Source organism: Chrysemys picta, chromosome 15 (assembly GCF_011386835.1).
Source record: "Chrysemys picta bellii isolate R12L10 chromosome 15, ASM1138683v2, whole genome shotgun sequence".
Lineage (NCBI taxonomy): Eukaryota > Metazoa > Chordata > Testudines > Emydidae > Chrysemys > Chrysemys picta.
In genome coordinates, this window is record NC_088805.1 from 26,698,745 (window position 1) to 26,715,282 (window position 16,538).

Sequence of the window (16,538 nt, forward strand, 5' to 3'; positions counted from 1 at the left end):
AATTCAGACAGCAGCCATACTGACAGGCACATTTTTCTTTCATTAACTTAATTTTCTTGGTATAATTTAAATGCAAATATGAAACAAACATTTCCTGATGAAGAAATTAAGATTCCGTGATTGGTTTTGTTGTTATGGAAAACAGCAGAAGCAAAATCCTTTGGTGCTGATTCTGGGGTTTTGTGTACAAGGGTAATGGCCATTTCAGTTTCCAAATGGAATTTGAAGGAGTTTTTCAAATGCAAACTAATCAGCAGCATACGCTAATGAGATGTCAAGGCCAAAACACTCCAGGATCTACTGGGAATGCTTAAAATTAACACTCTTCATAAACTACAGTGGTGATATTCAGAGTCTGCCTTTCATCATATTGTTAATTATGCAAATGAGAAAGTTCATATCAAGTAATTACCAGAGCTAAAATGAATGACCTAAAGAAGCCCCCAGTAAAGTCAGTGGTATGGAAAACTAATAGACATCTAGTTTTCTCAGGAGTCACATGAGGCAACAAAATCAAAAGGATATTTTGGCTTCTTGAATATCAGTTTTCTAGATTTTTGGAGTCTGTTACTTGAAGCTTTGAATTAATGTCATGGACTAACAGGCCCTGAGACAGACAGTGTGTGTGACTATCTAATCTCACTCTCTCTAATGCACTCGTCATAGTGGGATATTCATGCCAAATTCAAGAATTCAAAAGATTGCATTGGTCATGTAAGGGACTAGAATGTCCACTCTTCGCTTGGAGATAGGTTTCAGAGTAACAGCTGTGTTAGTCTGTATCCGCAAAAAGAACAGGAGTACTTGTGGCACCTTGGAGACTAACAAATTTATTTGAGCATAAGCTTTTGTGGGCCACAGCCTTGGAGATAGTTTATTCTGTATGCCCACCTTGGAAGGATATTCTCATACCTAATGGAAGGTGATTACAAATTTTTAGACTACTTCTGCATACTCTCTCCTTACACCAGAGAGACCTGTTGTCATAAATTGCAAATAGCCCCCCAAATCTTTGGCTCTCCAGCTGATTTCTGCTTGTTCATGTGGAATCCACAATATCTTTAAAAAGTGATTTTTAGCACTTTGAGTCTGGGGTTATAAAGGCAATAAGTGACTCACTTATAGAGTAATAGGTTTATGTTTGTCCTGTAAGATGCAGCCATTGGAAGCAACTTGATCACAAAGTTGCTTGTTTTAGCCACTAGGGGACAACACTGTCACATTCTGGGCGGGTCTTGCATTCCATCCATTGGGAAGCAGCAGGTTCTTACCCTAGTGAAGTTTGATATTCCATCCAGAAGAGGGTAGTGGTAATTGTGAAGGACGCTGACTGACATGATAGCATATTGTTATAATTCTTTTTTTTACACATCAACCAGTAACAGTGGCTGTCAGAGCAGCTGTCCTTGTATAAGATCTAAGCAGTCTTTCTGCCTGTTTTCTATACGTGTGATTGTACCTCTGCAGTTCACAGTATACATCAATACCTTAAGCCTTTTTACATTTTCAGAATATGCTTATAAAAAATTCCCACAGTGCAGGCATTGTCTACCCAGACACCAACGCCTCCAGTAGACCCCAGATGGCGGCTGCTGCTCAAAAAGCTGTTTTCCCTCCCCCAAGAGAAGTTTTTGAGTTGCCTTCTAAGAAGCTATTTGTTGACCTGACAAAAGGGATACTGTGCTTGTTTCTGCTATCTTGGGGCTTGGAGCTCAGTTTTAGCCAGCTCAGACTGGAGAATTCACTCCTTACCATCTCCTATATTAAAGAGCATAAATCCACAGTCTTGGGCATGTCACCTTCAGGACTTCTTGTGAACCCATCTCCAAACCCTTCAGCATCCACTAATTCAGGTTTCTTGTTGCACATGGGACAAAGCTGATTGCGGACAGCAGATGATCTCATCCATACAATGAGGTTCCAGCGCTCCCCGGAGGCGACAGGCAGTGCCCCATGAATCTGCCCTCCTTGGTGTAGCAAGCCTTGGGATACCACATGTTCAATCTCCACGTACTTTGGCACTGGGGTTGGGGCCTTGAAAATAGATAATAAAGCAGACACAAGATTACATGAACTCTCTCTTGCTGCTGACTTTCTAAAGAGTTGTTATAACTTGCTTTTAGTGCCTTTCACCCCAGACTGTTTTACTAACCAATGATATCTAGGGATCATGTCACATACATCTGAAATGCAGTCACTTCTGGGATGAGACGTTACAGCTGTTAAACCGTTCGGACCGTTAAGGACAGACAGTAAACAGTTCCCAGCTCAAACTACATAGAGGCACATAGAGAGGCAGACTGTAACCGTTCAATAGCAATTCGGCCAGCACATATTAACCCTCTCTTGCTAAAAGTACATGGGAAATTCTAATCACTGCAAATGACCAGGGCTTTAGTTTCTCAAGTGAAAGACTGAAACTGCTTGAGTCTTTAAAGCATTTTCTCCGCTCCTCCACAATGAGCCCCCCGGATTATAATTTTAGTTGTGAAGGAGGTAGAGCATTTTACTCCCTCCTCTGATGTAAGAGTTATCTGTGTGGTCTATTTGAATCGACTCCTGTTAACGTCAATATTTATGATTAATTCACAGCAGTAAAGATTTCACTATAACCTCCTCTTACATGGAAAACTGGTGAACAAGATAGTCCTGATTCGGTCAGAAGCAGACAATTAATTTTAGTCAATCAACTTTTTAAATGATCCCTTTTTCAAAGTACAGCTCCCTACAAGCACCAATCCTCCTCCACAGGTTATTCTAGTTAGGCTCATAACATCAAATAAACCAATCAATGAAAAGGGCCAGGTTTGATCTGTGAGAGTTAACCCTATATTTTAAGCATAAGGCTACTTGATGGTGTCACCTTTAATTCAGTTACTTAAAAAGTTCCTGAAACAAAGTTAATGGCCTGATCCTGAACCTCTGAAGTCAATGGGAATTTTGTGGGGAGCAGGATCAGGCCTAAGTTAGAGAGAGATTCTCAGTACCTGTCTGAGGTCTCCAAAATACAAGTTGCCCTCAGTAAATTCTTTTCCTAGGGATACATTTAATGTGACTTCTGCATTGTCATAGTGAGAGCTCAAATCCAGATCTTCATGTAGCGAGTACTTGACGATAAATGCTTTGTGGCTGTCCAGGGAGCCTCCCCCACAGTCAGGGTAAAGCAGGGATGTTATGGGCTGCAGATATTTTTCACGCAGAGGTGTAATGAAAGCTTCATACAATCCAAGCTCATTTAACAGAACCTGCGCCAAAGAGAGAGTACATGGAACACACTGATCAGCAAATAGAAACATGGTCGCTTCTGCTATATCATTAGACATGCGACTGAGCCTCCTGGTAGTCATCTTCCCTCCCAACCTGGCTGCTTCCGTGGATGAAGAACTAGCGAGCAAAGACCCAGGCTGTAACAGGGGCAATGAGTTCAGAATGAAAAGCGACGTCAAGCAGAATGCCAGTAGAATCAAAACCAGCATGGGTAGTGCCATATACAAAGCCAATTTTTACTGATATGTTGTGCTATTCCTGCTGGTTTTATAGAGCAGTCCTGTCTTGTGTGGCTAAAGAGAACTCCAGTCGCAGGCTGTCAATCCAACCCTTTTCACCAGCACTAAATTCATACATAAAATGCTATGTTCTTGAAGTATCAAGTCCCAGTTGTATGAAGTACTTCTACAGCCAAAGCAAGGACTGAGAGGCCCTACTTGGAATGGTGTGGTCAGTGTACAGTCACTCTGTTTTGAGGCGACTTTCTAAAGGAGGGAGTCAGTGGATCCCAGAGCAGTGGCAGTAGACTCCAGAAACTTGCTGTAACTGTGCAGAAAGGCAAGAGAAACTGGGACTTGTAGTCCTGGGAGAGGAAAAGACTAAGAGCAGAAGGCCTCATGGATGGCTGAGGGAAATGAACTCCATTGTGGAGGAGCTAGAGATCAGGACTATTGAAGTTTGTGTGCAGAGCCACAAACTCTGCCTGAACTGTGTATTTCCTTAGTTTCTTTTACAACCTTTCCTTGTCCATTTGGACACTGCAGTTTATAGTTCATATTGGAGAGATTGATTCTCTTTTCAGAGAGTACAGTTATAATGTACAGGTGACTACAATAAAGACACTGGATTATGTCCTCTATAATAAAGCAGGACCTACAGTCTGAACAATAAACCTACTAACCCACTCTTTGCATGGTTATGTCCCAATTTATATAGTAGAAGTCTCTTAAGTGGGACACTCGGGTAGATGGCTAATCTCCCACATCAAATGAAGACACTTATTAAAAATAGACTTGAACAGAATACAGTATTGCATTAAATATTATGCATGGTATTTCATCTTTATTTTTTAAAACTTTATTTGGCAGCTTCTGTACTCAGAGCAGAATTACATCTACCATATCAACACCTAGTTAAACACCAGTTAACCCCTTGGCACTATCCAAGGGTGTCCCCACTTATATTAATGCTGCCCCAATTAAGTAGCAATCATTGCCATTCACTATCACTCGGATAAATAGATCCCCGAAATATGTCTCAGTAAAGCAGCCATCTCAGTTAACTAGTATACATTGTGCTACTTTTTGTTTAAAAGTGGGGTGCTAACATTTTACCATCAAACTTTTTCAGTAATTGTTTTATTTTTATATGTAATATAACACTTTAAATGCAAGATTCCACTAAAGCAGATTCCACCTCACATCTCCTTCTGGCAACACCCTCCCCCCCACACATGTACTAAGTTAGAAGTGTAAGTAAAATTAACTCCCTCACCCCTGTGCCTTTTAATTTATGAGTGTCTCTGCATTTGGGGTTGCACATCAGTGTGTGTAATAAGAACAGGAGTACTTGTGGCACCTTAGAGACTAACAAATTTATTAGAGCATAAGCTTTCGTGGACTACAGGCCACTTCTTCGGATGCATATAGAGTGGAACATATATGCATCCGAAGAAGTGGGCTGTAGTCCACGAAAGCTTATGCTTTAATAAATTTGTTAGTCTCTAAGGTGCCACAAGTACTCCTGTTCTTTTTGCAGATACAGACTAACATGGCTGCTACTCTGAAGTGTGTGTGTAATGGATTTCCTCAGATCTTGGCGGGGAATGGACCTTGATACATGCAAATAGGTTGGTCTGATGAGTGTCACTCACCCTAAAGGCTGTAATAGCACATGAGAGGTTAACTCTACAAAATTGAGTCTTACCCCATAGTTATTCATAGTGTTTGGCCGGCCTTTGGGCATCTCAGATTGCTCAAAGTTCTCCAGCTCTTCAATGAAGATTCGGCAGAATTCCTCACTAAACACTGGAAGTCGATATATCCTCTTATCTGACCAAGAAAAGGGAGGTGTCTCTTATTAGGTAAAATAGCAATAGGGACTATCCTTAACAATAACTTGCCAGAAAACGGCAATACAAAAGAGAAGACAGCCTCCATATGCCTCATTGCATGTTTTGTTTGTTAAACAGTTATTACTACAAGGCGGATGGACTTTAGGGCATGTTACTTATTGGTCACTGGAAACTGAAAGCCTCTCAGACTTCCCAGGCCAATAGCTAAAAGCATTTGAATGATGAGGTGACCAGGTGGTGATGGAGAATTACTTGAGGCATGGCATTTTGTGGGAGGTGGGACATCATCCCTCTAAGGACTCCCCATGCCAATCAATTAGCTCTTTCTGTTAGGAATACAATACAATTACATTACACTTCCAGCATAGGGCCTTAAAGATCCACATAAAAAGTGGATGAGTATTACAAATGGGGGAACTGGGATACCAACAGCTTGAAAAAGTCACCTGTACCTGAAAATAATTCCTCTTATGTAACACCCACAATGGGTGTCAATGCAAAACCCCTCTATTTTCCATTTTACTTTTTATGCTTTCATTGCTTCCCCTATATATTCTGTCAGCTTCTCCCGTACTGAAAAGGCCCCACAAACATCAACAAGCAAGCAAAAAAACCCGGAACTTTTAAAAAAAATATTCAAGACATAATTTAAAGGGGGATCTACTAAATGGTAACTTTGGGAAATAGCCCATTTAAAATAATCCAAGTGTACAGTGTCCCTTGAACAGACTTGCCGAAGGTCAAACATTGAGTCAGTGGCATGGCCAAAATTAATCCCAGGATTCCAGGGGTGAAATCCTGGCCAATGGGAGTTGTGCCATTGACTTTTAAGGGGTCAAGATTTCCCCCATCTCTAACAACTAGACTATGTTGCCTCTCTCAAGAACTTTGATCATGCAGAAGAAAACGTCCTAATGGTCTCCAGTCATTTTTCAAAATTACAATATTAAAGAACTTGTTTAGAACAAGCAATTCACCACTGAAACGACTTGTATGTATCTACCTACATTGCTGAGAGGTTCTTTCGCTTTACCTGATATAGAATCAATGCGGCGCACGAGGCCTTGGAGATCAGCATCTTGTGACGTGCAGTACTTAACTGTCTCTAAAAACTCCGGAGCCAGAAATGAATCCTTGTGTTAGATGGGGAGAAAGACAAAGAAAAAAAAATAAAATGAACACACAATGACTTAATCTCTGACCTTCAAACAGCCACACCGCAGGCAGATTGAAATGTAAGTGGACTCTAGGGGGCCACACCTAGCTTGCATATAAACATATATAAAATATTTAAATCATGAAAAAATACACAAAGCTGTAATCTGCACTTGTAATTTTCTTGGTAGATTTATGTAAATTATTTATTGCTGGAGTTCAGTTGTAATTATAAAGCTATAGCTGGTCAGATTTATCTTTGCCCTGGTCACACTACGGGCACACATAACCTAGCTGACAGCAGTTCTCAAACTGTGGGTCGGTCCCCAAAGTGGGTCGCAACCCTGTTTTAATGGGATCGCGAGGGCTGGTTTAGACTTGCTGGGGCCTGGAGCCAAAGCCGGAGCCCCACTGCTCAGAGCCGAAGCCAAGTTGCTTCAGTCGTGGGTGGCAGGACTCAGGTTACAAGCCCCCTACCCTCCCAGGGCGGTGGGGCTCGGGCTTTGGCCTCCCTCAACCCAGGGCAGTGGGGCTTAGGAGGGCTCAGGCTTCAGTCCCCCTCCTGGGGTCATGTAGTAATTTTTGTTGTCAGAATGGGGTCACGGTGCAATGAAGTTTGAGAACCCCTGGCAGATCAGTGTGCAAACAGTCATGCCCAATTGATTTTTTTTTTTTTAACCACCTTGCTTTGGGCCAGGCTCTCAACACCATCCAGTATGAATGCTATGAATATTACACAGTGAAGAGCGTGATGCAGAGTGTAGCACTTGTTATTAGATTAATCTTTCTATTGGCTGCTCCTTAAACTCTGTACTGCCCAATAGTCTTCATGATAAGACTTTATGCCTAATATTACCAACAGCAGTCTGAGCTGGTTCTGAATCTATCCTCATCTACGGGACTGTAACTATTGACTTTAGTTAAGTTACCCCAGAATAAATCGAGAGTAAGAAGCGAATCACATCCAGAGGGTGTCCTGTCTTCTTCACTAGAGATTTATCAAGATGTCCAAGTTGTGGAAGTCACTTTTAAATGAATACAGTCCTGAGACTATACAGGATTCTGAAGGGCACAAAGGAGGCTTTCCTATTTCAAACTAGATTTCCATGTGGTTACTACAGCACTATTACAGACTCAAAACAGCATGTATTTTACCTGTAGAACGTATACTTCTGGATGCTTTGGTTTGTAACATTGTGAAATTATGGCTTTTCTTGCCATGGACTGATGATCTAATTGCTTTCTTCTTTGCACTTCTTTCTGAATCTAGGAATAAGTGAAATGATCTTGTTAAGAGATCAAATGTTGGCAGTAATAAAAAAAGTTCCATTCACTGATTCAAAATAGTAATTTTTGCTCAATGCATCATCTGCTCATGTGCACCTTCGGTAGTCCTGAATGTACTTCTATGCCTTCAACGGGTCACTAAAGGAGAGGTCTAAGTCAGACTCTCATTAAGACAGATGGATGGGTTTAAAAAACAAAACAACACCTAAAGGAATTCCATTGAAGTTAACTGAGGCTGCAAACTTTCAGCACCTTGGAAAAACAGGCTCCTTATTAGTGCCTACATATGGTTTTAGTTGCCTAACTTTAGATTGGCCAGAATTTTCACACTTGAGTAAGTTTGGGCAAAATGAGGGACTTCAGTTGCAGAGAGATGGTGCTCATTAGTGAAGGCTTATTCCCAAGCGCTGCTGTGATGACCTACTCTGTCACTTAAGGAGGAAGCAACCCGTAGTAATAGTAAACTCAGGCAACTCTTCCAATTTCATAAACCTCCCGGGAGGTTAATTTTGAGATACCCTTGTGAAAGTAGGAAGCAGAAAAATTATCTGAGGGTGCGGACACCATGTCTGGTCTCCTCCATTCTCCTGGGCCTAAAAAGCCAGGCACTTACCAGAGAGAGAGAGAGGTAACTTCCTTTCAAAGATCTCCCTTTATTTGGGCCTATTTGGTAACCAGAGATGGAATCCTCCCTTGAAAGTGCCCTGTGGAGAGCTCCTGCTTTTAACAATATCTTCTAGTGGCAGAAACTGGGTACTGCAGACCCCATGTATTTCAGAGTAATTTCAGTGTAAATGCATTTTTAATCCTGTTTTTTCTTGAAATTGATTTTCTTTTCAGTCTTGACTTGAACTGGACATTGATGCTGGGGGACTCTTGGTTTCCTTATGGCCAAAGAAGACTGTGGGGGCTATACTGATTTTAAGTTGTTTAGGAATCCTTTCCGATTAAATGGTGCAATAAATATTAATCTATTTTGCTGAATACCCCACCCTAGAAGTGGCTGCATTTCAGTGGCATGCGAGTGATCCCTGTACACAGTGTGTGCAGTGCTGCAGGATCCTTTGGGATGAAATGGTATGATCTAAATGCACTACACTAACTATTGAAACATGTATTTTACAAAAAAGGAGAATGGAGGGAAATTAGAAAACCTGATTAAACCAACAGGAAGGAGAGCCAGGGACCCATTGTCATGCAATAAATGTCAGTGTTAACTTCAGGACTTTGTCAGCAAATGAGCTCATCAGAATATCCAATCTGTTCTCAGGTGCTAGTAGAGAGTTTTTAATTTCTATGTCAATCCAGCACATCGTTTATGTCTGAGTGTGAGAGTGCGTTGGGGGACAGGAGAGAAACCAGGACGGAGTGTTTCAATCCTGTATGTAACATTGCCTCCCTCTGGCTTTCAGCAAATCGCTTGACCTCTCTTCTTCACTGTTCATACAAACTATATCCCCAAATGCTGTAGCGTTAACCCTATATATGAAAGTTCCTGTAAATAAAGATGATTCGTTCTGAAGAACGCCTTTTAGATTAGATCTCTACTCCCACTTAATCAAGCAGACTCCACAACTTGTGGTTGACAAATTGTAATTAATTGAGATAAGCAATACATAAGAAAACAAGTGGTCCATGTGGAGCTGTCTGGACTCTTACAAATGACTTATTGGTAAAATTGTGTATACCTCTTCCAGAACTGCATTAAAGTCTTCATCACTCCTGCAGCCATGATCACCTAGCACCTGTAATGTAGAGAGATTAACTGTTGATAAGGATCATGGATTTTTATGGTGCTCATCAACCTGGCATGGGCAGTGTTGTCAACTCTCGCAATTTTACTGTAAGTCTCCTGATATTTGGTCTTTCTTAAAGTCCCAACTCCTGGAATTGTGTACGAATCTTAGATTTAATTTAAAAGAATACATTTCTAGCTCTAATCGAATTATGTCATGTAAATCTATTTAGATTTAGCAATAGGTAGAGCAATTGACACAGCAGTCTAGCTCCCTAAGAAACAGTCTGGGGCTCTGATGCTGCAGCCCAAAGTTTGCTTTAGGAGCAGAATTAAAACATAAAACTGACTATGAGCAAAGAGTTTGCGTTTTCTCCCCAGATCCTTTATTCTGGGCTGCTTTTTCCTTGATCCCTATATACCCATTCCACAACCAGCCCTTTGGGGTGCAGCCCATACCCACTCATTCCTTTATCCTCAGTTCTTTTGCATAGTAGCACTACCTGCTGCCAGAGGAATCAGGAGGTCTCCTGGATTCTCAGGCCAGAAGATAACTAGCTCTCTACTCACCCAATCCATGCCTCCCTATCTACACAGCTAATTTTAGCAGTATAGTGTCCTGCTGCTGGAGCCCTTGCCCCACAGCAGGGAGAGGCTCTGGCACATCCTCTACAGTGTTGTGCTATAAGGTTGTCAATTACCTGCCAGCTTTTTGACATAGCCAGATGGGCTACAATTTGAGTCCCACCTGAGACTTGCCAATCTGGGGGGAAATCCCAGACACTGGCAAGATTGGTCTTTTAACATGTTCCTAGAAGAAAGCTCATTAAAGGACATATTTTACTATGTTTGTGTTACAGTTTGAATTATGCAATTCTGCTTTTAATGGTACTATAGAGATGGGTAGACCTGAAAATTGACCAACATTACCCCAGTGGTCAGTATCCCCGTTGAAGGTCTTGCTTTAGTGACTCTTTGGTCATTTTTCCCCTTCTAATATGATCCTAGCTTTATAGAAAGCCTGTATGTTGAACATGGAGTTCATAGATCACCTATAATATGTTATGGCAATACTCTGCGTAGGGCATAAGAGATGGCTGGCTCCCTAGGGAAAAGTACAGTATTTCTATAGTAAAGGCCTGGAACACTACAGCTTGCTCTAGCGCATAGCCCAAGTGCAGGTTTGTGTTTTCCAGGAACAGCATTTGCAACACAACTTTCATGGAAAGACTCCAGATGGTGACTAGACTTGTGGGTGTATTTTCTTTTAGCATGTAACTGTTCTGAATATACATTTTAAAGGGAAGCAGTGTTGTCTAGGGAACCATGAGTTAGGAGATCTGGTTTCTACTTCCAGCTCTGCCACAAATTTGTGGCCTTAGGGAAACTGAGGTCCGTATTAAGGAGTTTAACAATCTATAAAATAGGGATAAGACTTCCCCAATTTTGCAGACTGGCTTAAAATCCTCTATGGCAGTGTAATATTAATGGATGTTGCATTTCCACTTCTTGATGGAGACTGTTGTGTTAAATAGCTACCACCTCCTGCCCCTGAGGTGGATGCATGTCAGAGGCAGGCAAGAGGCCCGTGTACAGTTTGTGAAGCATTTTGGAATCCTCTGGGATGAAATGGTGCAATAAGTGTTTATTCAAAATCTATTTTGCCTGCAGCTGTAGGGAAGATCCGGCCCAAATGTAGCTGAACTGGGGGGGGGGGGGGGGGGAAGGGGTGACCACCCAATACAGTACCTGGGATCCAACAGTACAATGTAAACACCAGGCACTGATGCTTGCAGGGGTCCCCATCTGCTTTCCCCAGCCAGGGACCCCTCCCCTGTGGGTGCCGGGGAGGGGGAATCCCCCCCGGCTCCCATATCCCCCTCCCCTGTGGGTGCCGGGGGGGCGGTTACCAGCCCATAGTCCCTGCGGAGCTGCGGCTCGTCCCGGTAGCTGACGTGCAGACCGTAGCGCCGCAGGAACAGGTTGTCCGTGTGGAAGCAGGCGCAGGCCAAGAAGCCCCGGGCCGGTCTGGGGGAGTCGCCCCGAGCCGGGGACCCGGCCCCCGTGGACATGTTTCCATCCGGACTGGAGAGGGCGAGGGGCGGCGCCTCGGGCTGAGACAGACGCCAGGGAATGGCTGTAAGGGCAGCGGGTCCGGTAACCAAATGGTTCCGCCGGGAACCAACAGGCCTTGCTTCCGGTGGCCGCTGCTCACACAAGGGAGCGTCAACAAATTATTCGGGGCGAGGGAACGAAGAGAACCGAGGGGGCTTTTTGCCTGTTTCTCAATCTTCTGTCGCCACACCCCGATTTACTGTCTCTCCCCCTCTTCCCTCCTGTTTCTTCTCTCCTGTCCTGTTTTCCTTCTCTTCCTCCTCTCCTCCTCCACCCGCATTGGGCTCTCCTGAATCATCCCCATGGTATATTGAGAGCCCTAGTGGAACAGTGGGATGGAAAGGGGCATCTTAGTTCTGGGTGGGTGACCCTGACCCCTGTGCATGGATTAGAAAGCGTTTGGGGTCTTTCTTTGGGGATGACATAGCTCAATCACCCTGTGCTGATGCTCTATTGATGATAATTGTAATGACCAACTTTTGAACTAATTTGGAAGAAACTGAATAAACGTCAGCGTTTCACCTGTTACCAGCACAGACATTCACCTTTGTGAATGTTTTATGATGTATTTAAATATGTGCCCATCCATGTCACTCATCACAGAATAATGTGTGTGGGGGGGTGCCCCATGCCTCAGTTTCCCCTCTATAAAATGGAGAGAATGGTCCTGCTCTCCTTTGTAAAGCACTTCGCGACCTGCCAATTAAAAGTCAATTCCATTTACACTGAGTAATTCACTTTGTATGATTGAATTTTAACTGCATCAGTATAAAGAGCATTGCTATTAATCTATAATTTCTGTAATCATGCCAGATATAATTGTGGGGGAAAAGAACTAGGTGGCCTTCTTTATAACAACCAAAGTAACACCGAAGGCCCACATTGAGGCCCTCTGACAGAAGCTGACTGCACAGACGGCCTTTACATAAAGCAGTACAGGCCAGAACCTGAACAAAGCTAAGCTGTACAATTCCCTGCCAAATACGGTCAGGGGCCATGACCAGAGGAGAGAGGGGAAGGAAGCTATGCGAAAGGCCTTAGCAACATGATAACCGCTTGTTGATGGAAAAACATGATAACTGCTTATTGATGAAACATAGTAACGGCTTATATGAAGAAATTGCTTCTAGTAAAGGCCAGCTCATCCTAAAGTTCCAGCTACCTGCCACCAGCCAATCATATCTCATCTTTGGGCATCCTGTAATAAACCCCTACGCTCCCCCCGGAAAACAGTAGGCTGTGGATGCTAGAAGAGACAACATGGTCACACTTGCTTATGCACTTGAGTAGTGATGCTTTATCCAGTTGAGGGCAATGGTGACAGATACACAGTGTAGGAGGGCGTTAGTGTGTTATATATGCTGTAAGCCCCAAACTGAGAAACTACTGGAGAGCCTGGAAGCTGTAATTAATCCATTCGTTGTTTTCTTGAGGAATGGCAGGTCTGACTGAGGTGGAATGCGGCACGCAGACAGAAGTCCGAGCTGTGGAAGGGATCCAGACTGAGACCAGAGCTGAATCCTTAGAGAGGTACAAGCAGGTGTACAAATACCTGACCAAAGGCAGATATCCCAGGCACCTCACCGCACTACAGAAGAGGAGTCTCCGCAGATATGCCATCAAGTTTGAAGTGGAAGGTAAGTTTGAGGCGGTGCCCTAACTGTAGGGCCTGATCCAAGGCCAATTGAAGTCAGTGGGACTTTTTTCCACTGATTTAAAGTGGAACTGGACCAGGCCCGTGGAGCTGGGTAACTTTTATCTCAACACCTGGTTTAATTTTGTTAGGGAAACTCCCTCCTCACTCTCTTACACTCACGCATCGAGTGTGGCTGATATAAAATCAATGGATGTCATTGGAGGAAATGTCCCATCTTTCACATTGTTACCCAAACCTAGTTCTGTTCTCAGGCAGACTTTCTGAAGGCAGTGAAGGCTGAGAACACCTTGCCCTGGAAACAAACCACGTTACCGTTTTTAAAGCCTCCAGTGAACTCCACAGTGCTGTAATTCTTAGTGAAGTCTCCAAGCTCCTCAATCCCAAGGGAGAGGGTTTTCTGTGCTGCCCACTGTCATTCCCCAGGGTCAGGCAGGGGGCCGGACTAGATTACCACTCCTGGTCCCCTCCCGCCCTATAACAGACTCGCATCCTCTGCAGGGGGTAGGGTGACCAGATGTCCCAGTTTTATAGGGACAGTCCTGATATTCGGGGCTTTGTCTTATATAGGCGCCTATTACCCCGCACCCCATCCTCATTTTTCCACTCTTGCCACCTGGTCACCCTAGCCGGGGGGCTGGAACAATTTGCATAGTGGGGGTGCTGAGAGCTATTGAACCACACAGTAAACCCTGTGTATGATGGAAACCACTTCAAGCCAGGGGGTGTAGCAGGAGCAGCACCCCCAGCCCCAGATCCGGGCCGGCGGCGGGGGAAGGCCCCGGAACACACGCAGGGCTGTGGGGAGAGTCTCTGTGCGGCGTTCATTGCGAAGCGACACTGATACACGGACCCTTAGCTGGCCCCAGCCTGGGAACCGCCGAGGGCGCTGCTGGTGTCCCAGTGAAAAGAGCCCGGCCCGGCCCGAGCTCCAGGTGGGGAGACAAGCGCGGCGCCTTGGCAGCGGCGGAGATCCCCGGCCGCAGGGCGGCTTCCCGCACTGCTGGCCTCCGGCCCCCGCCCCCCCGAGCCGCCAGCCCCGGCGTGGGGGCCCGCAGCCTCCCCCATGCTGACCATGGACTCCGCCCTGCAAGTGGCCGAGGAGGAGGTGGTGGAGTCCTGCAGCCCCAGCAGCAAGTTCGAGGACATCTACCGCCTGCTGTCCGAGGGCTGCTTCCCGCCCAGCTTCTGCTCCATCAAGAGGAAAAACCTCAAGCGCTACGCTCAGAAATTCATCATCGAAGGTAACGGGGGGCACGGACACCGCCCCTACTGCCACCCCCAGGGCTCAGAAATCACGAGATTGGCTTTACAGTAATGAGATCATGTCAAACTCATAGATTTGGGGTTCTTTTTATTTGCCTTCTGCTTTTTGAGCCCGGGTGCAAACCGGGGTCACGGTTGGAAGCTTTCTCCGCAGCCATGAGGGCTAGAAACTTGCTTTTGCTCTTAAGAATGAAGGCTGAAATCATCATATTTCCACCTGACTCCAGGAGCTGGGGCTTTAAGGAAAATGATAATTATCATGAGAGTTGGCAACACTGAACTGCCCCTGCAGATCGCTGGCTCCCTGCCCCAAACACTCCTGGCACATGCATGCTATGCACCGCCCCTGCTATCACGCCCACAGCTCTGCACCTACACTCCCGGAAGAGGAGCGTGCGCCTATGTACACAGCCCCTGCTGACTAGTGTATGCTTTCACTGGGAGGGAGGAGAGGTGTATGGGTCTATTCTGTTCTGTGGAGGTTATTCTACCACATTCATCACCAGAGCATCTGAGCACCTTTGCATAGTGTGTTTGCCACTCACTGTACCAATAGTAGGTATAAGAACCTATATCGCATGCGGAGGGGGGGGGATTTGGTCACTTACATTCTAAGGAGAAGGTGAATTTCAATAGAGCAGCCCATCTCATATAACCCTCAATGAAATTCCTTTTCTATTAGTCTCTGGTGGAATTGGTTTCTGGCGACTCTGGAGGGAGGAAAGCTCTGAGAGCAGTAAAATAAAATAAAGTAATTTTGATGCACTGCAAGGGGTAAATTATTATTATAGCAAACCTCTGCTTAGAGTGAAGTTATCCTGGGTCAAAATGACTTCCCGAGCCTGGAGGGTTCTACTGCATTCCATATTCAGAAAATAGGTTCTTGGGATTATTTTGTGTTGGTCCTAGTTTAATTCTGTTTCAGTGGGCACCTTGCACTGTCTTTTTGTTTAGGCATCCCATGGTCAATTCTCTGTTTGTTTTCTCAGCATGGAAGAATGGCCTCTCATTTGGGATCCAGTAGCTGGAAGTTCTGGGAGTGTGCATTTAAAATAAAAAAGGCTATGAGCTAGCCAGTGTGCTGTGAAGTGCTGGTTTTTAGCTCTCTGTTGCTAATCCTCTTTCGTGTTCCACTGCAGGTGGCTGCCTCTATTATGTGGGACCAAAGAAGGAGGAAAAACGCGAAGTCGTTGTGGATCCTGAAAGGAGGCGGCAGGTCTTCCTGGAAAGCCACTTCACAGAAATCGGGAACCATCTGGGACAGAAGAAGACGGTGCACAGGATTCAGAGCCGGTACTACTGGCTGGGGATTGTGAAGGATGTAGTAGACTGGGTAAGTACTAGAGCTGCAATGTTTCTTCCTCCTCCTTATAACAACCTTTTATGTATTTGAAAACTCTTATCATGTCCCCTCTCTGTCTTCTCTTCTCCAGACTAAACAAACCCAATTGTTTCAATCTTCCCTCATAGGTCAAGTTTTCTAGACCTTTAATCATTTGTGTTGTTCTTTTCTGGACTCTCTCCAATTTGTCCACATCTTTCCTGAAATGTGGTACCCAGAACTGGACACAATACTCCAGTTGAGGCCTAATCTGGATGTCACTGGTTTTCCCCTCCTGTTTAACAAGAAACCTTCACTTGCAGCTCTCTTGAGTTCCTCCAGAAATGCACTATTTGTGGATCTGTTCCCATCTGCGCCTTCCCCACCCTGATGCTTACACACCCAGCTGTTGCAGCAGAGCAGTTTGGGCCAAGTGGGTGGGAGAAGGTAACACACTGAATTGTGGCTTTCAGGGGGGAAGAGGGCAGCCAAACAGAAATCTCTATTAGGGCCAATTGTTTCTTCAGGGGGCAGAGGCAGGTGATTCTCTCGGCTCCCTCTTTCCTTTTGAACCCTTTGGTGGTGGGTTTTTCATTTGATGTTGGGGTCATTGGAGGTATCCTTTGCTGTGCCTGGCCTTGACCATCCTGGATTCCTGCCAGAG

General features: G+C 44.7%; 1 protein-coding gene across 3 annotated transcripts; it reads right to left on the reverse strand.

The window, feature by feature from the left end:
• Nucleotides 1-810: 810 nt before the first annotated feature.
• OGFOD2 (2-oxoglutarate and iron dependent oxygenase domain containing 2) lies at nt 811-11,740 on the reverse strand. Of its 3 annotated transcripts, none has more exons than XM_008163531.4 (7): nt 11,429-11,740; nt 9,472-9,528; nt 7,652-7,762; nt 6,375-6,474; nt 5,194-5,318; nt 2,988-3,245; nt 811-2,034 (listed from the first exon to the last, which is right to left on the reverse strand). In XM_008163531.4, the coding sequence occupies exons 1-7, from the start codon at nt 11,588-11,590 to the stop codon at nt 1,759-1,761; spliced, it is 1,089 nt and encodes a 362-aa protein (XP_008161753.2). In that variant the 5' UTR covers nt 11,591-11,740; the 3' UTR covers nt 811-1,758. The 3 variants fall into 3 exon arrangements, with proteins under 3 accessions (XP_008161753.2, XP_042708445.2, XP_023957170.2); XM_042852511.2 differs by having other exon boundaries at nt 11,482-11,676; XM_024101402.3 differs by having other exon boundaries at nt 11,268-11,651.
• Nucleotides 11,741-16,538: the final 4,798 nt, after the last annotated feature.